Genomic DNA, 25,088 nt, shown 5'->3' on the forward strand with positions numbered 1-25,088 from the left:
GAGATCCCCTCCAGCCTGTAGGTATCCAAAATCCTACTGGTGTTGAGCAGCTTTTATAATATTTCTATAATATCAAGCCTATGATTGACACATACTTCAGCCTTCCTCATCACCTCTAGCTTCCCTGGAGTCCTCCTTAGAGAGAAGGCCAAAAATGTAGAATAATTTTATTCTCTGATAAAGTGATTCTTGTCCAGGGATTAAAACCTTTAAAAGCTTCTCAAACTCTGTATGTATGGATTTAAGCCTTCAGTTCTCTGTATCTTGATTTTTTTAAAGCAGGGGAGTGCTTTTTTTTATTTAATCTGAGCTAACTAATAGCTGTGTCATAATATATTAAAATCCATCTTGAGAAGTATTTAACTGAATTTTTTTGTGAAAACCTTAGATTATGTCATGTCTGTCTCTAACTCCCAAAGGATTTTTTAGTTCATCTTACTTTCTAGGCTGTATGGCTTTTTCTAAAAGGAGGTTAGAAAGCTTTCCTATTAGCATTGCCTTTTAATCCATGGACTTTGCTATTTATATTAGGCCTGTGTAGGACCTCATGATACTGCCATCAGAAATGTGAATCTCTGTGATTTTGTGGTGTTCATTCTTCACCCAAAAAGCCAGGAAAGTCTGGAATGACTGAAGAGACTGCCTCACCCCTCTTGGACTATTACAGCATTAAAGGTGGGAGGATGGATGAAAAGGCAGATAATATATAGCAAAGTGTTGTACAACTTGGATTATATTACTGGATACACTGTGTATTAATTTTTCTTAGCTATTTAAATCCTGGTTATAGAACATTGAGAGGAAAAGTTGAAGACAAATCAGTGTCTGAAATTGGTGATTGAGGTAGTTTTTATTAGACAGAAATTTCTCACCCTTAATTCTTTGAATTGATTTTTAATGGGAAGTTTCTCTATAACATATTTTGCAATGTGAATGCAGAAGAATAACCTAGAAACAAACTTTGTACTTTAGTGATTGCTTAGAAGTTTCTACTGGCGTTCTTTAAATGCAAATTATTTCCCTCCATCCATCTTCCTCCCCTCTCCACCTTCCAACAAGGAAAATAGTCCTATACCTTCCATAAAATGTAGACATTTAATAACCCTTCACCAGAGTTCAACCAATATAAGCTGTATGGTTATGTGTAAAAAAAATGAACACACACCAAAAAAATGCTGCAACAGATTTCCACTAAGAACTAAATACACAGCAGTGATATATACTGAATTTATGTATATATTTTTCTTTTCCACTGTCCCACCATATGTAATCTTTGTCCTTACAGCTTTTAGCATTGACATTCTCTTAAGATTATTCAAGGGAAAACATGAAGTATTTATAGCCATAGTTAAAATCTTTATAAATAGTTTATAATAGGAACTGCCATAATAAAAGTTTGAAATAGTTTCCATTATAGTTCTTTGTTTTTATACATTTTAAAATTTGAAAAATACTTCTTGGGGGGGGGTTAAATTTTCCATGCTATGAGTCTGAAAAGTATTTTTCCTCATTAATTTGGAGTATAATCCTTTTAGCTATTTTGGAATTATAGACAAATGGGGAAAATGCTTTTTCCCTTTGTACAGTAATAATAATAAAAAAAATAAAGAAAATATTCAGATACATTTTTTGACAATACTACAGGGGGAACAAGGGAAGGTTGAAATATGTGGCAAGATCTACTCCCTTTGCTTTCTGAGGGGGAAAAAACCGTTGAAAATGATGGAAAAATAACATCAAACTCTTTCCAGTAACATCTGCTGAGCTTATTAGCAGAAACTAATAAAAACACACCCCCTTAATGACATCCCTGCACATTCCCTTTGCCTGAGGCCATCCAGACATGAGCTGGCTGGGCTGCTGCAGCTCCCTGCTGCTCTCTAGACCTTGGTGGCTCTCTCCTATGGGCAGATCCCAGACTGTGAGGTCAGGGATGTGCCCATCTCCACCTCCCACATGCCATGGACAACACTGCTCCTTCTCCTGTCCTTTACTTCTAGGAACCCCCAGCTGTGTGGGGCCAGCCTGCATGGCTAGAAAGCTGTAGGCTGGTTAGCCTAGCACAGATTGTGATGGTTCCTCTCAAGCAGAGCTTTGCTAAGTCCAAGAGAAGACTTTATCATGCAAGTTAGCAGTGTTGTCATGAGAGAGTAGTACCAGAATGGTTTTCACTCTTAGCTTCTCTCCAACTGTACTTGTGTCAAGCTGTCATGAGGGATACTAAGCCAGGATGAAATTCATATAGGCATGGAATTGAAACAGGATTTACTGGGTATCTGGGTCCTGTGGAGGATGTAGCACACAAACCTGCAGGTATGTGGATGAACAGGCCCTCCTGCCTGGTGACCGTGCTGTGTCTGTGCTGCCACTTGCCTGGAGAGCTGTGGGGTTGCCTCACAACTGTGGGACAAAGGGACAAGGTGCAGGAGCAAGTCTCAAAGCCCTTTGCACTCACTCCCCTGCATGCCACATCCGTGGTCTGGCAGTGCTCAGGGCACCTGTCTGTAGCATGTTGGGTTCTGGAAGCACCTACCACTGTACTGGGCACTGACACCACTGCAGCCATGAGGTGGTGGTGGTCTGGGTTTTGTAACGAGAATTTACCCTCGTGGTAAAGGGTGGTGTAGGAAACAGTTTGTGTAAGGAACGTGGTAAAAAAACCACACATGGATGTTTTATCCTTACCTCACTCTTCAAAAATAAGGTGCAGAATCAATGCACAGCCCAGTTCTGCAGTGGGGCACTCAGATGCGTTTGGAGAAATCAAGATTTTGACCCCAGCTACCAGGTGAACCATTTTTAGCAGCAAAGATAAAAATCAGAAATAATCAAAAAAGCCTTATTCAGATATTCTGTCTTTTGGGCAAATCCTTCAGACTGTCTCTCATTTCTCCTTCCAGGCATATCACTCTTATGTTCCTTGCCCTGCAATTGTCTCATTTAAAATGGGTGCCATGGCTGCTAATCCCCACTGCCCATATAGCAGGTGGCTGAGCCTTTTGGAGGTTTCTGGAAGCTCCTTTTGTGTCCCAGCAACACAGTGTCACCTCAAAGCCAGTCCTCTTCTAGACCATGGCCTGCCTCATCACAGTTGATGCCTGCTAGTGCCCATTCTTACAGACCAGCTCGGAAATCAAAAGACTTCACATTTCTTTTAGTGTACATTTACTATTTAACATCAACTGAAAAAAACCCTACACTTTATTCTGGATTTTTGTGGGGATTGTTCTTTCTAAAAGTTTAGCTATGTTATCTTACATCTGGATCAGGTACAGTCATTTCTGGTAGGAACTCATGCCATCACATTCATTTCACCTCAAAACTCTGAATATGAAGTAAAGATGAAAACTTTAATTGCTAATGTTTTGTTGAGGTTTTACTGAAAATCCTGGTATATTAAGTGAAAAGTTAAATTTGAGATAATATTAATATATTTTACCTCTCTCGAAAATTAAAGAAAAGAGGTTATCTTTGGAGAAATTGTGCCATCTCTTTAAAGTTGCAATCTTCCTTAACATTATTGAACATGTAGCAGTACTTGTAAGATTTAAAGCACATTTTTGTTGTATGACGTGCGTGGAAACGCACACAGACCATTGGTTACTGCACCATCAGACAATCATGCATTTTGGCCTAATTGATTTGAAATGAGTGGACACATACCATTGTCCCTGGGTTGGTCCTAATTGCAATTTTGTGCTCATGTAAGGAAGAAAATCCTTGGTTCTGTTTAGTGGCAGCATTCCCAATTGACTTCAGTTGTTCCAAGACTGATGAGGTATCTTGGTTCTCAAACTAAATCCAATCATGTGTTTTGATTTCTCAAGCCTCTGTAATTCCTTCTTTTCTTATTTTAAAACAATTATTTTCATTTCATTTGCAAGCTCTAGTCTACTGTCAACCCTTGCTTTCCCATTTGTCTTTCTGTGGCTTTCCAGAGCTTTCCATATAATATATTCGTGTAAATGACATTTCTGTTTTTTTAAAAAATTGAAGGTGCCTCATCTTAGAACAAAGTTATGAAAGAGGTGAAACACAATTGCACTAATTAGGAAGAGCTAATGTGGGTTTTTTTTCCTTTTTCCCCTTAGCAAAGAGACAAAGAGGAAAAATCAATACTGGAAAACCCATTTCATTTTGCAGCAAAGGCAGTTGGAAAAGATCCACTTGAACTCTTAGAACTGAAATGCTGGAAGCTGATGTAATTAAGTAAACCAGCTGAGAACTGAAAAACAACCTGATCAAACGAAGGGATTATAACTATGAAAGATCTGATGCACTGTTCAGAACCTTTTGATGGAGGAAGTAAAATTTGCTGGGAATTTGGTGATTAAAGGCTTATCTTCTGTTGATGATTAGTTATTTTGCTCTGGGAATTGTTGATTAATTGAAAAATGTTTGAATAGCACTTACAAATTGTTGGAATATCTCTCGTTGCCCTTTCTTTAAATAAATAGATGTGGGTTTGGTTCCAAATGGCTCTTCAGTTTGAAAGTAATTTATAATTTATTGAAAAGTAGTATTCATGCAGAAATAAAGTTTCTGCAATTATGTCCACCAAAGTGTTTAACTGGCCAAATGATTTTTATAAATATCTTTGTGATATTTTTTCCTTGATTTTATTTTTTGATAGTTTACTGGATGATGTGTTATTTTGTTAACCTTTTTTCCTGGACAGGACAACCATTTTGATAATTCATTGCAGATTTTTAAAATAAGAAATACAGTAGGAACAGTTACTATTCAAAAAAAGAATAATCTGTTCAAAGACAACTCTTTTTAGATGCTGCATAGTAATTCAACCTTCCCTGAACAACATTTTGATTTTATTGAAATGCAAACCTCATTTTTGCTAGGTTTGTCCATGCAGCATTTGATTCATCAAGAGTGACCTCTTGAAGACAGAATTGCAGGTTAATTGATCACTAGCACATGTCTGTAGATGGTATTCATCCTTTTTCTCTGATTGGCACCAGATTTGGAACACTGATATGGTTGAGCTCACTGGCTAGTAGAATGAGCTACCCTAATGTGTCAGGACCCAAGGCAGGCTTTTATTATATCCTGGCCAACTTTTTCTGAAGCTCTCAGGTACAGATTTAGTGGTTACAACTTTTCATGTGAGTGTGATCTTAACAGGCAGCAGTGAGGACAGGAATGAGCTGTGGCTCCCTGGGTTTGCTTTGGTTTAGTGTCTTGGTCTTTTAAAAATCAACAGAAGGTCACTGTAAATAAATAGACTTAAAACCAAAATAAGAGCCAGGCTTAACATTTGGCAGTGCAGGATTTTTGACAAGCCTATTGCCTTCTGCCATTGAGGTCCCTGTCCTTACTGATGTGTTGTTAACATGGGTGAGAGACATCTAAGTGAGACAGTGCATACTGCACAACTCAATAACCATTCCCAAAGGAAATCACTCTGTTCTGGGGAATCTCAGCTTTTGTTTTCCCCAAAACAACAAATATGCTACTGCTCTTGTAAAGAAAGCTTCAAAATATTAACAGTGTAAGTGATGCTCACATATTTGAGCATCTGTAACAAGTGTGGTACATTAGATCTGAGATATGTGAATTGCCTCATTTTTGTCACTGAATGGTTTGGGTGACATGTGGTTGTCATTTAGAGTGAAGATAGTTAACATGTTTGTGTCCTCATTAAGAAGGGCCAGGGAGATACTGTGCAGCTCTTGTTGGGAGCACATCTTGATTTGCTTTCTTAAGTGCAAGGTCTCTAGAATGGGCAGCTGTTTATGTTTACATTTGATGGTTTTGAAGCAAGGTGTCTTGATCAAGCCTTGCAAGGAGGAATCAGGAAGTCATGCTTGCTCAAGCTGCATTTTGAAAAGGGTTCACTGTTAATTTGGTCACTAATAGTGAAGTTAGGAAGAATCATTCTTCTGTTCTTTATACCTTGTAACCAGAAGGAGGAGTGTGATGGTCTCAGTTCCATTGTCAGGATACTTGTGAAGAAAAGATGTTTTGCTCCTTAGGCTCATGAAATGGCAGGAGAGACTGTGAGGGGAGAAGAGGCAGAGTTTGCTCTTTTCCTCTCCCAGAAGTTTGGTTTGGCATTTTGAGAAAGCAGCATGCTGGAGTTTCTCCAGAGAAGAGGCAGCTGTGATAAAAGCCAAGACTGAGGAATGCATTGGTGAGGGCCAAGCAGAGCTCGTTGGCCTTTGGGGAAGAGCTGCTGGCTGCTGCCTCTGTTCTGGCTCCACAGTAACACACATCCCAGAAATACAGAAGCGTAGGGCTCATTGAAACTTTCTGATGAAAGTATTTTTCAACAGAAAACACAGAGATTGCCTAAATGACTCACTTTGTGAGAAGTGGCTTCTGGCTTTGAGAAGTGTTTTTCATTAAGCTATGGAGCATATACAAAACAGTAACACATTGATTTGGCTGTGCTGCCACGGTGCCTTCCTAGAGTCTGCTTCAGTAATTACATTCACATTCTCTTCTCTGAGATGGGGAGACTGTCTCAGGTCCTGAGAGATGCACTTTGGTGCACAGATCTGTCTTGGGTGGGAAAATGGGAGCATAAGTGTGTGGACTCTGGTTCCCATGCAGCGGGGCATCAAGTGGACAATGTTAAATGTTTGAATTCTCTGGAAAATTTTCATTTTTATGGAACCTCTGCTTTTTGGCTTTTTTCCCCCCAAAGCAAATACACAATTTCTCTTTACACCTCCCTGTCATTTTAATGACAATGTTGTCATCATTAACGTTTCAGTTGTGAGAAGACATTTCATTTATCTCTGCAGGAGATAAATGAAAATTTGAGTGTTTCAGCTGGGATTTGGAGGAAAGGAGGGCATGGGGGAAGAAGGGTATAGTGTTTATTTTACCACAATGACCCCAAAAAAAATCTCTCCCAAGAAGTTGACAATTGCTCAGCATTCAGTTAAAGCAGACTGGAGCTTGCAGAATTTTTGAAGGTGTAAGATGAGAGCCAGACCAGCCATCTGATAAATTTCTGTTAGCAGGGCTGTATGCACAAATGGGAAGTGCCCAAGTTCCTATTTGAGTTTCAGGTTTAGGATTTAGTTTAGGTGTTTTCCCTAAATGTCTGACCTGTTTCTGCCTTCCTGAGGGGGAGATTGACTGGTAATTCCCAGTCTCTATGGATGGCATGCTGGTTCAAGTAGCAAATGTAAATTCATTTCCCAGAATAACCTTGGCTGTCCCCTGCCCCAGGGTTGGCCTGGAGGGCAGGACATGGCCCTGGGGGACCCAGTGACCATCACTTGGAAAAGAGACAGAGGAGTTGAGTCTTCAGAGACTATTTCAAAATTGAAAAGATCATTTTCCCCTGATTCTTCAGCCAGATCTCCCTTATTTATGGCAGCAGTGCTAAAATATGCCTGGCAAAGGAAGAGCAATCCTTTTGAGCAAGGGGATGATGGGATGTGAATAAACAATTCTAAGCTGCCCTGGCTGTCACTGTGTTGAGCCATGGCTGTACATGAGGCTGCCTTCTCCAGAGCCTTGCATGGCCCATTAGCAGGATTCCCAGTGCTCCAGGCAGGTTTGATTTGGGAGCAGTGGTATGGAGTGCGCAGCAGAGCCAGGCCAGGTGCTGTGGTTACTCTGGAGGAGGCTGGCCTGGCTCCCAAGCACAGGGAGGCGTGCTGCCGTTCCAGCTCCACTGGAGCCAGCTCAGCACCAGGTGAAACATTTGGCTCAGCAAAAGACAAGCAGCCCTAGAAGCACAATGCTGGTATTTGAGGTACTATCCCAGATTTTAAACCCTATATGGGAAGCACTTCTGCAAACCTGTTTGATAGAACTAAGAGTTGGTTGTTTAAAATAAGTGTTTGATTTAATTTTGAATAATCTTGACAACCCATTCATCCACTGATAGGGTTTGTATGTTTTACGTCCGTTATACTTTGGGAAGTGTTAATTGGCTCAGGTCACATTTTGGGGCATTCTTAAATATCTACAGGATCACAAGCCAAATTTTTAGAGGTTGAAGTAAATAGAACTTCCCATTATGTGTAATTGGCTGCAGGAGAAAGTGTTTCACATAAAGAAAGTTCAAACACATTTGAATGCTTTTTGTTAATCCTCTTGACATTTGGAAGAATTAAGATGTTATTGCTGGTTTCAATGTGAAATGTCTCCAAAGGCACATCAGTATTGTTTATAAACTGCACTTCATTTCTTTTAAAAAACTATTAATCTAGGTAATACCAGTTGTCAGTAACAAAAGGAGGCCATCAATTAGCAGAAATAAATCAATCACAGTGGTGACTGAAAGTTTCTGTGATTTGCTACAGAAGTTTACATTTCTGCATTTAAAAGATATATTGAGGGAGAGGCTAGTTGTTCGTTCCTTATGTTCCTCTCCTCCCCACCATGTCTTTTTTAGCTGGTTTTATTTGTACTGTTTCTTTGCAGAGAAGAAGGGAATCAAAAGAGCATTAATGCAATGGAGTGTGGTCAGCCAGATTTCTAATTAATAGATTTCTCTGGGTAAAAGGCAAAATCTGTCTTGCTTTGGACGGGTAAAAGATTTATAGTTGTGTATCTGTTTGCTACCCTGACATCTGTGGGAGAGAAGAAACCTTAAATATATGAGTGGAGATCATCTGGTTATTTGTGGCATGGTATCAATATGTGTATAAAGATATGATCTGACACATGTGTCAAAGTAATTCCTGTTGACTGACTTCAGAAAAAATGCATTGTAAATTCAACTATTACTGGGTGTACTTGGGATTCTGATACAAGGGTAGCTGCTGTAGAGGGTTTTTTTTCTGGAGCTGGGAGACTATTTTGCAATCACACTGATTTTCTCCGATTTTAATTAATTTAAGAAAAGTCATCTTTAGAAAAACAAATAAAACCCAGCATTCTTCCTTTCCCTTGCCTCCCCTTTCCCAAAGCAACCCTCTGAATGTGGGAAATACCATGTTAATATCTAAAATTGTCAGGATGCACCCAGAAATGGCATTTGAAGGTTTTGATTTTTTTTTTTTTAATAAAGTTCATCTTACCACAGCGTACGTCATTGCTGAAACTGAATTTTTGTAAGCGGTTTCATCTTTACCAACTTTCCTACCACCAAACTCTGAAACAGCTATTTTTAAAATGCTTTTAAAAGTGGGGTGTTTTTTTTTCAACCCACAGCGATCAAATTATCTTTTGATTTATTACTATCATGGCCATAGCAATGATACAGATGTATTTTTAGCACTCAGAGATGAAAATGGCCTTAACTGTTGCTGTAAATGTCTGTCCTATTCTTCATTGTACAGCAATGGTTATGCAAAAAGGGTACAGGAGGTTATTAATTATTCAGGTCCAAGTCTGTTTATCTGGAAGAAGTGTGAATAAAGTTATACTGAAAGTGGTGCTTTCCCTGCACGAAGTTGCCAGCTTTGGTAACTTCAGTCCTAACCACTAGCCGTGCTTCCAGTCTCCTAATCGTGTGGCAGAGCAGTTTGAGCCCATTTTACAGATGAGGGATTGAGGAGAGCAGAGACTGAGTGGCTTCCCAGGGCAATACGTGGCATGTGTGACAGGAATGGATGTTGGATACAGCTGATGCTCTCCTCAGCCAGAATCTTAGCAGAAAGCATTCATCCTTTCCAAAGGAGATGAAATTTTCCTTACGGAGACTGAATGATTTTCAGTACTGTGTTTCTTCTTGTTCTCCATGAAATGTAAACTGTAACAATTAAGACTCAAGTATTTGAGGAAGATGTCTGCCAAATTAGCAAGCTGTGGTTTCGTAAGAAAAACCAGCATCCAAGCTATTGATGAAATACAGCCTGGGATAATAAGAGGCTTACCAGGGTTCCAAAGACCTCCATTTACATAAATATGCAGAGACATCTGTTACAGTCATGAGTGACCTGCTGGTTTAAGCCATCAGCGGGGGAAGCGTCGTCGATCACCATCGCCTGCAGTAGCAGGTGCTGCTTTAGGCAGCAGGAATTACTGAGGAGGTTTTCCATGAACAAAGGCGACCTTTCCACTTGCCAGGAAGAGACAAACGGGAAACCGAAACGCCTGGCACACGCCCACGGTCTTGCACTTGTGAGAGCCCCGCGTGCCAAAGCTGTGTGTGATCACTCACTCACAGGTATGGTGTGGCTCACACAGCTGCACAGCTTATGTCTGAGGAGTGCTTGGGTCTTCTAAAACCAAACTACTTGAGTCAGATTCCCAAACAGGAGTGAATCATCAAGATTTAATGGAAAACATTCAAAACAGATTTATCATCTAAACCCAGTGTTTTTATTAGCAGAGTATATGCCCAAAATAGTAATGTAAAACCGTCATCCTCAAGGTTGCAATTACTTAAATGAAAAATTGGAGTTTAATTCTTGCTCAACATAAATGAACAGAGACATTATAATATTACAGCTTTATATAATGCAAGGATATTTGTCTTCCTTGTTGGCTCAAGGTATATGGTATTCTCTCTCTTTCTCTTCCCCTCTGGCCCCATTCATTGCATAACACAGTTTTGTAAGGAAAGAATCTGTCTTCAGTGGATGAACAACTGGACAAAAAACCGGATTACAAATTCAGAGCTGCAGAAATATTATCATTTGGTGTGTTATACATGACTGTAATTGCCAGCAATTCTGAAAACGCTCACACAGTAAAGAGGAGTCTCCAAAGAACCTGTAGGAAAGCCACACAAGTAAAGGAGTTGACATTAGAAAAGTCTTCCAGTATTTAAAATGCTCCCTCTGACTCTCTCATGTATGTTAAGTACTTATTGTGAATTGTACTAGGAGGTGCAGTACAGCCTGAGTACTTGATTTCCAATACGTAATGGATGCCTCACATGGGGACGTTACAGCTCTAATAACTGTATGACATCTTTAAATACCTTAACAATTCCCACCTCTGTTTTGATAACACATTTCATAGTAAATGAAAATAAAACAAAACCTGTTCTTATCTCTCCCTCTGAACAGAGCGTGGATCACACTTCTCGTAAACCTCATCGTAGTGAGGTTGGGCTAAGATGAGCATAACCAGTGACGAAGTGAATTTCTTGGTGTATCGCTATCTCCAGGAATCGGGTAAATTCTTGGTCTTTCTTCATAACTTCTGGTCATAAATGAAATGGGGAAATTGCCTTTTTGCATGATGTTGCTCTTGGGATGTGTCCTTGAGTGTTTCAGACTGATAGACTAAATATTTTTGCACAAACCCCTGTTTCTTTGAAATCTAGAACACAATAAAAGTGCATACATGCAGAGGTACAAGATACTGCAGTTTGGCAAAACAAGAAGTAAATAATATTATGTTAACAAATGCTTTGGTAGTGATATGTCAGACAAAGTAATTTTTGGCAGCACAGGCAAAAAGCACATGTGTCTTGTATCTTTTTTTTCTTAGATACCTGAAATTATTTACATTGGGTCTATGTTGGCTCTAAAGAGAAATTTGGGTGCAAGTTTCTGATGTTTTACACCATTCTTAGGATAATTATGTATGCAAACTGAGCTGCACAAGTGTCAACATGGCTCTGTCTCCATACCTCTTCCACCTCTAGCTGTTTTCATATTGGAAAATACCACAGGACTTCAAAATCTTAAAAAAAAAATTGAATCTTATATTTTGGATTTATTTTATATATGTAGAGTCTTCTTTCCACTCTTTGACTGCAAGAAGTAGAAAGTCTCTTAGCTAATGGAAAACATTCTGTTACTGTAGAGATGATAGGGGAGCTGAGAAACATTGACAAAGGATTTGTAACCAGCATCACCAACATTTTACTCGGTAATGACCCTCTGCTTTGTGTTGGTAAAAGTAGAATTGACTAAAAATATTTCATGCTTCATATGCTGAAGCAAACAAACAAAGCTGTGCAAAATAAATGTCATCCTGTCAGAAGATTTGAAGCCAGTTTTAGAATAAGCCCTCAAGACCCAAGAGATGTCTTGTACAGAGAATCCCAGCAGGTAGAAGGTACTGCCTTAGCCTGCTTCCCTTGGTCACTATAACTGGTACTCATTAGATGCATTATTTTAAGTTGTTTCTTCCATTTGCAAGACTCTGTTTCAATCCCAAGAAACTGAATCCCCATGCAAAGAATCTCCACTTGAATGAAGAAGGTTTATTGTACTTCTGCATGGTTTGGTTTTTTAAAACAGTTCTTTGGGAGTCCATAGTTGGCCTGTGTTAGCTGTTGTCTCACACTCTCTAATAATGGAGCTTATAAAAAGTTGTCTAGATCTGGTGTGCAAACAGATGAAAGAAAAAGAGGAAGTATCAAAACTAAAATTTTGTCCAGACAAAGTTTACTTTTAAAGACAAGCCCTTGTGTACAGCACTAAGAGCTCTTAGACATTATAGCAATGCACCAATGGATGTAATCAAAGATAAAGAATCCTGGAGTTACTTTACATTGTTATGTTTGGGTTATAGGAAATTCTGCATAACGGTGTATTAATGCAGTAGCTTTTCCTGATGTGGAAAAAACCCAATGTTTTTGTCCCTCTTGATACATCAGGAGGTGAGTTAGTGTTGTGTAGTGATTCAGGAAGCTTTGCAAAGTCAGTCAAGAATGGTGGGATCAGCCAAATGTGAGGGGAAAGTTACTCTAGGTAACATCTCCCACAAGCAAGCAATCACTTTTGCCATTTTACAGGGAACTTAACATGCAAATTTATATGTTAATGGCAAGTTGTACTGCTCTTACATTCTTATCTAGAGGGTCAAAAATTTTTATTATTTGATCCACACATACTGAAGACATACACAAAAACATCATATTTCCACTGTTCTGTGTGTTTTATATACATAAGAGAGTGGAAATTGAGGTTAAATATTTGAAGAAATATTCCATTGTGCTTCAATCTGAGCATATTTAAGTCTAGATGTTAGATATGGATGTAGTAGATATACCTGGCAGTTTGTTAGGAATTCCATTCAGCAAACTAGAACTGTAACCAGTGATGAATCTGTTAAAAAGCTTCTTGCATTAGGTTTGAACCTTTTTTTACTGCTGTCATCGTTTTTTCCAAAAGGTTTTTATATCTGTATTTTCAGATGAAGTAAGGCAATAAGACAGGAACTGTTATTCAGCATTTTGGCTTTCCACTGGTGACTATAAAAGACACAACAGCAAAGGAAAGATATTTACTCCACAGCTTCAGAAATAATGCAGGCCAGATTTAAAGGGCTAGTGTTAAAATACAGTCTGAGTTCAAACCCCTACAGTTTAAGGAGTTTGCCAAAAGCAGGGTTATTGCACTGATGATTTGTTAACATTAGCTGAAACCAAAGCTTCTAAAAATTTTATCAGACACAACCATGAATGTTGCTTACAAGGCCACACAAAAGTTCAATTCTTTTTTTCAAGTATCTGAAAAAAATCTGATCATGTAAAACTTCCAGGCTTTTCCATAACATCTAGGCAAATGATAGGAGGAAGAGAGAAATAACAAAAGAAAAAAAAAAAAAAGGCAAAATGTTCCCATACTATTTCACGTATTTTGCATCTGCGAGGTACAGGAGCACTTGAGATCCCTTGAAGCATTATAGCAAAGATGCTGAAGGGGGCTCTACAGTTCATTATGAAAATGCTGGCAGGTGATTCTAGTAGGAGTTCAGCTCTTGTAAACTTGAAGCTAGAAGTGAATTTCAGTAACTATATATTTCCTCCTTAATTTTTTGTCAGATCAGAAGCCTTGCACAGGAGAGAATTAATAGCGTTGAACTGTCTAAACCATTATTGTTGCTTTTTAACAAATCTTGGCATACTGAGGAGAGTTTCAGTGAACTGGAAAAAGCAAATGTTGTGCCAGAATTTTTAAAGGTTAAATAAGATGGTACAGGTAACTATAGGTCAAGGACAATCATTGGAATGCTGAGACTAAATATCTTCAACAAATCTGAAGAGATGACATCATGGCAAATGCCAGCCAGCAAGTTTTTATGGATAATAGATCTTGTCAAACATACTTGATACTGCTTTTTTCCAAGATCAGAAATGAAATTGACAGAGATAGCTGTGCTGACATTAATACACTTGGACTATTTTATGACATTTATTTAGTCTTGTTGACACAGTGGTTAAAACCAAAATGAAATAACAGTGAGTAAAATCAGTGTAATCCAGAGTTACCAAATGGATTAAAAATGGGGTAATAGAAACATCTTGAAAAGTGATTATAGCTGGGGAGTATTCGTCTCAAGGGTTACTTCTAGTGGGAACTCACAGGAATCTCTTCTTGGCATAAGGCTGTTCATCAGCTTTATTGGTTACCTGGAAGGAAATATAAAATGATTACCAAGTACATCTGCAGATGGAATGAAATAGTAAGTTGTGGCATTTGGTGAGTTACACGGACTGATAATGGGGTTTAACAGAAAAAAATACAGCCAGGGAGACTGCTTTGAGCTGCCTGCTGCTGGAGGAGCAGGCTGGAGAGGATGCTCCAGGGGCTGCCTGCTCCAGGAGCAGTGCAGCCAAATTCCTCCCTTACAGGACAGAATGGGGACAAGTTAAGGCTCTAAATGTTTAGCTGTATTAAAATAATTTAAATAACTAAGTAAATAGTTGTCTCTTCTCACAGGTGACTGTCTCAGTGCTTATCTCTGCCCAGAAAATCAAAGCAGTCTATCATAATTTCCATTTATGCTCCGTGGCTTAATGCCATAGGAAATTCACCATGAAGGTGACTTAGGTGTTAACCACTTCCCCAGTAAGAGCATCAATGCCCCTTTCTTGAGATACAAAGAGAAAAAGTGTTTATTTTCAGTTCAAGGTTATCTCTTCCTATCCAAAGTCAAGTATTGCAGTGTCTAGTTTTCTCCTTTTTTATTATGAATATTTGTGGTGCACAATTTAAAGTCCATTCTTAAAAGTGCTGAGGCCTTTCAACCATTGTTTATCTCAGGAGTCAAACTTCTTAAAGTCAGGTTACATTTATTTGGAGGTGTCTTGATACAAAGTGCACCTTTAAATGAAATCTTGGCCCCAGTTGGGTGCATCTATCTTAGAGTGTACAGCCAGTGTGGAGGTAGGAGCACACAAAATCACTCCTGTGCTGGATGCAGTTAGATCAGCAAAGCAGGTCCATTGATGAAAGTGAAACAAGCTATACCTAAAGTATAGCCACAGTTCTGGCATCCAAATTATGTTAATTACAATTAAGAGTAGATAATATTAAGACTAACATCATAATAATAATAATATAAGAATAATATTAGTTGTATTAACTTTGCACCTCTTTAAACACCTGAGAAGCGTGCTGTTGCTAGCAGCCATCTTCATTACTGACGTAGACTTTCTATTGTGTTTCTTTTTGAAAAAAAAAAGGTTTTGAAAAAAAAAGTTTTAAAAAAAAAAGTACACAATTCATAATGTAGAGTTTTCCTGTTCTGTTTTTTCCAAAAGAGAAACAGGTAATTATTTGTCTTTTGGAATGAAAGTCAGAGCAGTACAATGCAACGAGGAGTGATGAGGATCCCAAGGAAATTTCTAAGAGTTGAGGGAGGATGGCAAAACCAAAGGGAAATCAAATGTCTCACATACTTCTTCATCTAAAATGTGTTGCCATCTGTTGTAAGTGCAAATCCTGTCTGTCCAAATGCTACAATAAATTACCTTCCCTACCCAGCCCAACATGTCAATTCAGTTATTACAGCTTTTCAAATGGAGTATTTTTGATGCATTGGTCATTTAACAGTGTTCCTTTTCTAGCATTTATATGCATGCTGCAGTCTGGAATTCTTGTCTGAAAATCAGGTCCCCAGGTGCCTGTGGCTTACACTGTTCTCTAGTAGAACACTTGCTGTGAAAAATGACTTGCAATGACTGCTTAGAGTTAAGATTGTGTAAGCTTCCGTTTTCACTCAAATTTTTTTGATTTGAATTTTTCCATGTTTTATGACACATCCTTGATAACTGTTCCCCAGTGTATAATCTGCACCATGTACAGTCTGTACCACATCTAAGACAATAAAAACAGTAGCTAGATGCTTTTGTAAAAAAACATAACAATGACATTTTTAGATGCTGGCTTGGGACAATTTACCATTTTACTTTGGAATTTTCATTTGTTTTCTTCCCAGCCATGAAAATGAATACAGCTAATAAAAAAAGTTTTTCCCCCTCTGTAAATTCAGGATTTTAGCAGCACATTGGTCTGTCTGGTTCATAGTTGACAGATTTTCTTGTTTTCCTAGAGAAAAAGATTTTCTCTCAGGTTTTAAGCATCGATTCAAGGGCACAGAGCAAAGGGTTTCTGTGAATCACAAAACTCTTTGTAGTTAGGCATGTACAAATATGTGCCTTTGCTATTAACCACATCCAAGGCATTTTGCTGTCATTTTGCCTTTGGAAATTATGAGAGAAATTATCCAAAATTTGGATATTATGATGTTTCTGGGATTTCATCCTTGAGATGAAACTAAATACTAATAGTTGGAGTAGTACTAAATTACTTTTTCCCCAATGGCATTTGCAATTTTTTGAAAAGGAAGCAACAAAATTTGAAGGAAAACTACCTTTTCTTATTGAATAGTTTTCTTTTTCGACCTAGAAATTGTACAGAAAATGTAAATATCACAGTTTGCTTGCGTAAGTTCTCAGGCAGTAGGGAATGATTGAAGATTATATTCTCTGTTCTTTTGAATTGGTGCCTGATGCAACAGTCTTTACTTACATAAGCCTGTGTAATTTTTCTCTGAAGTCCATACTTTGCCTGCATGAGGTATGTTTAGAGTGTGTTTTGAACAACTGTGTATGGCACAGAGTCCCTGAGTCACAGACGAAAGACGTGCATGTTGAAAATAATTCAGATTAAGCAAAGCATGAAAGATTGGCATATATAGGTCAGCTAAATTTGTTTCAAAGCTAACTGCTTCCTTTGTGTAGGAAGACTGCTGCGAGGTAGAAGAGGAATACACAGTGAATGTTTTTTTCTGAAATTATTAAAATTTAAACCTTGAAGAATAACTCATTAGAAGGATGAATCACTTGGTCAATAAAAGCAATTGTCCAGTGTGGCAGTAAAAGCAATAGTGTGCACTGATGGCAGAGTCACTGGATAATGATTTTTCTTTTGCCTTTTTTTATGTTTTGTTGCAATTTGGCTCATTAGGATCGTAGGAGGGTTCAATCTGGATAGTATCTCAGGAGATGGCAGAATCAGTGAATAGTTCAGGTTGGCAGGGGCCATTGGAGATCATCTAATCCATCTCCTCTGCTCAGAACAGGGTTGGTTGCACCAGGTTTCCCAGGGCTGTGTCCAGTTGGGTTTTGAATATCTCCTAAGGATTGAGAGTCCACCACTTTACTGGACAGCCAGTTCCAATGCTTCTATCACCCTCACAGTAAAAAATGATTTGCTGTGTTTCAGGGAAATGTCACATGTTTCATTTTGTGCTGAATGCCTTCTATCACAGTGGAAAAAGTGTCCATCCCCTTTGCACCTCTCTCAGGTATTTTTGCACAGAGGATAAGCCATCTGTGAGCCATCTCTTCTCCAGGCTGAGCAGCCCCAGCTCTCTCATCCACTCCTTGTATGGCAGATGCAGCAGTCCATTGATTATCTTTATGGCTATGGATTGTATTTCACTGGGTTCTCCCCAGTGCATCCCTGTCTCTCTCATGCTGGGGAGCCCAGATGTGGATATGGCACTGCTGTGTCTCAGCAGCCCTGAGCAGAGGGTGAGCATCCCCCCCAGTGACCCTCTGGCAGTGCTTTTTGTGGTACAGCTCAGCGTGCTCTTGGCTTTCTGTGCTGCAAGGGCACATGGCTGGCTCATGTTCAAGTAGTCCAACCTCCTGCTCAGCACTGGAGAGCCTCAAAGATCCTTTAAACAACCTGTAGAGGAGGGTTTGCAGGGCAGCCACTGCTGTGTTCCCAAGGCTCTGCACGCAGCTGTGCTCTAAAGGCTGCAGTGATGGGAGACCTTGTGTTTGCTGAGGGAAAAATGCATCCTTGAAATGACAGCCTGCCAGGCAAAGATAAAACACACATTTTAGTGTAGATCCAGTAGCAATCTGTGGCTGCATTATTCGTGTTGATATGTGTGTTAGCACAGTCTCTTGGGCCTGCAGCACAGGGTGACTGTGGCTCACAGAGTAAGGACACTTCTGGCCTTCCCTTTGCACAGCTCCTCCTGTGCTGGCCAGGCATTACTGACAGATAAAGTGATGGTACATTTTTCAAGGGCATACATGAAGACTGAGTGTTTATACCTCACCCTAAAGTTTCTGTCCCTCAAATTTCCTGTTTGAAAGCAAAATTAATACTATGGACAGTACCTCAGCAGATGTTGAATGTTTCTAGGCCTAAAAGGTACTGAAATCTGCTGAGTAAAATGTATTACATGGGTGCTGGGACAATATTTAACATTATTTTTCAATTATTTCAGAGTGCTGTTTATGAATTTATGGGTGAATATATATCCCTAAAAGCAGGATGAATGAGATACTAACAATATTTTTCAGAAACTGTTTATTTAAAATTTACACCTTTATACTTTTATACTGGTGTTAAAACTCAAGGCAGGGATTCTTTCAGCTTTTCAGCTGTACAATACTTCAGAGCAAAACCAACACTGCTTTTAATTCTCATGGTTTAGCACAGACCTGATTTGTGGGCATGCAGTCCTATTTATATGATGCATTTTCCTTTTTAGGGCCAGCCTACTCAATTAAAATAAAATAACTTCAGGTTTGGTCCAGATCTCTGATTTATTGAAAGTTGGCTGTAGAGCCAGCCAAGAACCATAGAACCAAAAGTCACTAGAGTTTTCATGAATTATTTTAGATAAATAAGGCCACAGTGTTGTTCTAGGAATACAATACATGTTAAAGTGACTCTTGGATAAGAACAATTAAGAAATTTGACCCAAAAAATGGTTTGCTTTAAATTTCATAAAAGTCACCTCAAAATGAATGTTCCTATATGACATGAAACCATCTGTAACAACACATATTTCATATAATATTATATATATATCTATACATATAATGCCTCCAGCATAATATTTTTGTAGTAAAATAGTATATTATCAAAAGGGTATTTAAGGTATTTTAATAAACCACAACTCCTTTTTTTTATATCTGTTCTACTTTTCTGTTTTCCTTTTAAACTGGGAAGGCAGTGACTGTATGGTTCCAGAAACAGTGGGCCTTACTCTGAATTTGAAATTATACTTCATTATTTGAAAATGCATTATGCTGAAAAGACAAATCCATTTCTAAAATAAGAGCTGTATTATTATGCAGTTTCTTCTCTGCTAGTAAAGATTTATTCTCTTTGTAAACAATAAATGCATTTTAAGAAAATCAGGGTCAACATTAGAAGGCAACAAGCTTTATTGAGCTACAGTTCCCAAAACATTTTTGTTTAAACTTAACAAAGCTACAGATCTTGGAAAGAATGAAGCTGAGCACCTGTGCAAGTCAAAAGCAAATTGGACATTTTTTCATAGAGCAATAAATATATACTAGCAATGTTTGATGGTTGGCTTGACAAAATCCAAATCTGTGATGGTGAGGACAAAATATTTTTACATGTAAAGAAAGTTTTGGGTTTATCCTACTTTGTTCTGGTACATTTCAAAATAATTTAATAGTCTGTATGAGACCCATTTTTATTGTTTTATATGCACAGACTTGTGACTTTTGTGACCAGATATCTCTTTATATACAAATGCATAAACAATATTTTCAAATGCTTTGTGGTGCAGTTCAAGAGGTCTTTTTGAAAATTTATTCTATTTACCCTGTTTCATAAGTGGTGCAGAATTTTTAACTTCATGTGAAGGAAAGAAATACACTGTATTTTGGGGTTTTGCCATTTGCAAAAAAGCCTGCTTACCTCATATTTCCTTCTAGGTCTCTTCACAGTTTTCTAAACGTGGCTATTTCAATTTTTCTTTGGCCTGAAAGTTGCCATACAGGGTTGGATATTGGACACTGAGCAAACACAGTGATTTTGAAGTTACACAAACATAAACAATTACACCTTTACAAATTTATTCCATGGCACGAATTTTGGTTCTGATCACTTCATGTCCTGTTTTTTAAAGCTTGCAAAAACACAGTATTTTTAGGGTATTAAGAAAATAGCATGTGGGGTAGAAGACAGATGTCTAAAGGTCAAGATGACTTGGCTGGTAAAACCAGTGCAGTCCTACACATTTCTCACTTTATTGCTTTTCAATTTGAGTCTCCAGGCCCAGGGGAGCTTTGCAAGTTTTGCTAATAACCTCTGAGCTGAGAATGTTCAGCCGTGGTGCTTACAGACACCCCTCGTCACAGCCATCCTGTGTTAGGGCTCTGTTTGTAGTCGCCATCCACAAAGCCCTTCCTGGTGTCAGGTTCCTGAATGTCCCCTGAGTGTCACCTGAGGTGTCCCAGGTGCCACCACTCAGGGTGTATGTTAAAACAGAGAGAGCATAGCTTAAGGAGAGTATATAGACTCTGGGAGTCTGTTCTATAAACATTATCCCTAATTTTATGTGTATCTCTTTCTTTAGATGTTTGTTTGCACAGACAGGGCTAAAAGATAACAACGTCCCATGAATTCAGAAATTAAAGATTATTTTCATCCTTGTGGCCTTTGTTAGCTGTTTCAAACTTTGCCCATAGTTGCAGTAAATTGCTAGATCTGTACTGATACTTACTTGCAGCTTTCATTCTCATTTACACAGAGTGAGTGAAACAGGATTACTTCAGACCTTGTTTTCAAGAGCTTTTTATAAGTTCCTCTTTCCATTGCTTGTGCTCTGTTTTCTGTCTGTATCATATTTCTCTCTGTTAATTTGCAGCCCTCAGAAAGGCTTAAACAGCGAGTGCCAAGTACCACTCATCAAAAGATCATTTCCAAGTTGTATTAATCTTTTCCAACATACTTTCCCACATGAAAAAGAAAAAAAGTACCTGCCAAAAGCATTCTTTGGCACATAATAAAATAATTCTGGGTAGCAGACATTTACTCTGAATTCTTGGCAGAAGGTGAACAGGTCCAATATCCAAGAAAAAAGGGTGTAACGTTTAATATTAGTGAATAATCACGACTGTAAAACTTTGGGTAGCTAGACATACTGTAATTTTACCTACAGCTAGGAATCCTTTCTTTATATTTCCCAGTGACTGTGAAAGAGTTTGTAATACTGAACACATTTCCCAGGGCTCTGGAAATAATTTTAATCATTTAGCAATCCTAATCTTGAAACAAATGTGCAAGCCCTATTGTTCAGCTGGTTCTTCTAAAAATATATTTCAATTGCAGTTCTCTATTTTAAATTGCTAATGTGTGTCCTTGTTAAACCCTTTATGTAATTGCAAAGGTAAGTCTTCAAAATAAGCAGACACTGCCAAAGACAGATACTATGGGATGTATTACTGAGAAACAGAAACCTCAACTAAGAGAAGAATCTCAGTCTGCTGTGAATGACAAACAAGAACTGGCAGAGGATTCTTGTCCACTGTTATTTTTTGTAATTGTTAATAGAATCTTACCAGTGGCTTAAGGCACCAGACACTTAGTGTGACCAAACATATTTCCAAGAAACCAGTTGCCCGTTTTGTAAAGTCTTCACATATATGTACACGGGGAGTTTATGACCATATTTTTATGGATACATAATTCAGTTTAGACAAAAAAATCTCAGGAAAAGCAGGGATAGGGATCCATGTTGCATTCTCAGTTCTCAGTGCGTCATATAAATGGCAACTACAGTCAAGTACAGTGAAGAGCAGCACTATATTCTCTCAGGCAATGGAAAGAAATTACATCACTTGCCTCAGGAACTAGCATGTGCTAGGCCCTGAATTAAGAAAATACAGTTGCTCTAACTTAAGTTGTTTGCCCTTGGTTTTGCATACAGAAATTGCATTCAAATCTGCTCTTAGTGATACATGTGCCTTGCTTCTGTACACTGATAAATCTAGACCTACAAAAGTCTTCATTTAACACTGTCTGTGTTGTTTGTCCGTCATTAGTTTTTGGAGGAAATTGTTCTGTTCGTGGTCATATTTCACTGGGTTTTTTTGTATTTTTTGGACCTTTTTTTAGCTGCTGTGCTGGGGCTCTAATTTATTTCAGAACACCACATTGCACCACTCTGCCCTTCTTGCCTTCCTGCTCCCATGGCACTCCCAGGACCAGACATCAAACTTGGGATGAAATGTTTTTCTCCTGCTTGCATCTGGTTTCTTTGGCAGGCAGTTGTGCAGGCAGCTTTGGAGCTCCTCGGGTTTGGTAACGCGGCGGAGCAGCTGATGGGATTGCGGGTGGACGTCTGCTCCTCCTGCGCGTGATTTTCTTTTGACTCATGATGCAGTGGAATATTTCTACTTGATGTGTCTGAATCTCCTGGGAATTTTGCCCATATACCCATTTATGGTCATAAAGATGACTTTCCTTTGCCCCTCACAAACATTTTTTTTTTGCCCTGCAGCCTGTATAGCTGTACAGGCCTTCTGTTCTTGTCTGAATTGTCCTGTGGTCAAAGTCTCAGCAGTAGTGCCAGCTGCAAGACTTACTTTAAAGAAGACATGATCTACTGCAGCCAGAAAACTTGAGATTGCGGGTGGATCCCATTATAGCAGCTTCATGTTGATTCTGCTGAGCCAGACATTTTAACAATGTCTAAAGCCTTGTTCATTTTTGTCTCCTCTACCTGCCAAATACTTTAAAAGGGAACACTGTGTTACTTCAGAGGTGAGGACTGGAGGAGCTTGTGTTGGAAATTTCAAAAAAGAAAGGCAACACAATGGCAGAGAAATCAATTAAGCAAGAAGTGCTGGTTATTTCCATGTGGAGATGTTTAATTGTTGGAGAAAAAGAAGGGACTGTCAGGTAGTTTATTCCTTTTCTTTTGTTTTTCTTCTCTCTTTCTTTTAAAGTAATAGCATCACTAATTTAGTGATCTTCAGAAATTGAAGTTAAGATCTCTATATATGCAAACCTCAGTCTGGACTGCTTCAGTTAAAGAAATAGGAAAATATTTTGAAGGAAATGACACAGATCTCCATATGAAATGTCACTATTTTTCAGAAAAGAGGGCCACACTCAGCATTAGTTATACAAAGATTTGTAGGAGTGGCTTGTTACTTGTATTCAGTGTTGGGGTAGAGGGTGTTCATCATCAAGATGCCCAAAGTGTATGAAAAAGGCAATTTGATTTTCATAATTCTCTATTCTCTGTTTTATTGTACTGTAGCAAATGTTTCAGTGAAGGATCTTACAGTGTGAGTAATTGAACCAAATAAGTCACAAATAACTGAAAAACACCTGGGTTTTAAAAATTATCTGTACAGCAAACTATTTAGGTTAACCCGAGAAACCTAAGTCCACTTAGCTCACAAACAGAAAACCTTGTTCAAGAGATCGCTTGTCTATTGTTCATCAGGGCATCCCCAAAGTAACTCCCCAGTAACCAGTAAGGACTGAAACAGTTCAAGGTTCTTTGCTTTTACAGACCCCTCTTTGTCATTCCCCTCACCTGTACAAATACAGCAGCAGGTACTGTAACTGCTACAATTCAAGGCTGCAGTTTTACAAAGACAAGCTTTTTGTGGTGCTAAAGAGATTGGAAAATTAAAGGAACACTTGGTAGATGTCAGTTTTACCTGGAGCTGTGAGTGCCAAATGAGCCAGCATGGGGAATACTCAGCATCACCCCAGGTGTGAGTCTAAAAGGAGGCATAATGCCTTGCTCCCAGAAGAGATGAGACACATCACTGGAGAAGAAAAGTCATTCCCTGGGCTGTGTGGCTCCCCAGTTGCCTTTCCTACACCTACATTGACAGGCATTTCTGATGTGAGCCCGGCATATTGCAAACAATTAAAACTATGTAGCCTTCAGATCAAACAAGCATGCAACTAACATCATTATGTTCATTAAATAAAACCTTGTCATTTTATGATCAATGACAAATCTAGCTTCAAAGGGAAGCCATTTCTAACTGAAAAAGGAACAGCCAAAGGAAAAACCCTCCATCATCTCCGTTTTTGCAGTTATAGCAAAACCTATCAGTGAAATTTTGCAAAACACAGTCCTACATATGCATTTTTTGGCACTGCCTAGGGCAAGAATTCCCAAACGGCTGTGTATGTACCACTGAGAGTATATACAGACACCTCAGTGTGGGAAAAGATATAGCACAGAACCAGGACCTGTTACCACTGTCAGTACAAAAAAACTGTGGGAATCTCTCAATTAGGAATTGCAGTCAGTTTCCTAGTCTGTTTCTGACTTGTGTAATAATTTTTGAGATTGGGGGGTCAAATTTAATTAATTGTTTTCTACATTCATTATTTCTTCTCTGCTTTTATGCTCTGTGAAATACTTCAAGTCCAACTATAAGTCACCTCCATTCGTACCAAGATCATCCCAAGATGAACTTTTTCTGCACAAGAATTTTTTCTGCATTATTCCTATGGGTATATTTTTCATTTATGATAAGGTCGTTACAAATTATGCATAGCTTGATGATTTCTGTTTTCCCATCTTTTTTGGGGCTGAAAAAACCTGAAAGCCATTCTCTCAAGTCTGCTGAAAGATGCCATTTAGGGCACTGGTCATGTCACAGCAATAGCAGCTGGCTCACTGCTATGAAACCTGTTTCTTGTCTTCAGCCTTTTGTGTTCATGCTTTTAACCTCAAAAGCTCATGGTCTCACTGCATGTGTCTTCAAAGGGTATATTGCGCTAAAATTTTGTTTACTGGTGCTATTTGAACAGAAGTTTTTGTTTTGTGGAATGATTTTTGCAGTCACCAATGACAGAATTTATGAGAAGGAATGCACGCAGACACGGATTTGCAATTTTCATTCATTTCACTGCTGCCACGGCATTTTCAGTTTGTCTGCTGTAATTTCATGTCTCCCCCACCACATCCTTCCTTCAGATCCCCACTTGCAGAGGTCCTTCTGTCTCTGCTCACGCTCCCAACTGCCTTGGCAGACTGGGGCTGGGGGTGGTGCTTGTGTCTTGGCTTTGTGTCCCCAGTGTATTTCACAATCTTAGAAGGAGGGCCAGGTTAACAAGATAACATTTTTTTAAAATTGCCTTTGTTTGATCGAAATCACCTTCTCATAAGACTGAACTATGGAGCTGCAGCTTTGCTGTGTAATTTAG

The 25,088-nt window shown here is 38.7% G+C and overlaps 1 protein-coding gene across 3 annotated transcripts in view; it reads left to right on the forward strand.

Moving 5' to 3' along the window:
- Positions 1-25,088, forward strand: part of TBL1X (transducin beta like 1 X-linked) — a 191,410-nt gene that overhangs the window by 126,226 nt on the left and 40,096 nt on the right. For 2 of the 3 annotated variants that reach the window (XM_058825109.1, XM_058825108.1), the window contains one exon: positions 10,941-11,048. The exons of the other annotated variant lie outside the window; for it this stretch is intronic. In XM_058825109.1, the coding sequence (XP_058681092.1) occupies positions 10,991-11,048 (58 nt within the window). In that variant the 5' untranslated portion in view covers positions 10,941-10,990. The remainder of the gene's footprint in view (positions 1-10,940; positions 11,049-25,088) is intronic. 3 annotated transcript variants of the gene reach the window in all.

The sequence above is a fragment of the Ammospiza caudacuta genome, chromosome 2 (assembly GCF_027887145.1).
Source record: "Ammospiza caudacuta isolate bAmmCau1 chromosome 2, bAmmCau1.pri, whole genome shotgun sequence".
NCBI classification, from domain to species: domain Eukaryota; kingdom Metazoa; phylum Chordata; class Aves; order Passeriformes; family Passerellidae; genus Ammospiza; species Ammospiza caudacuta.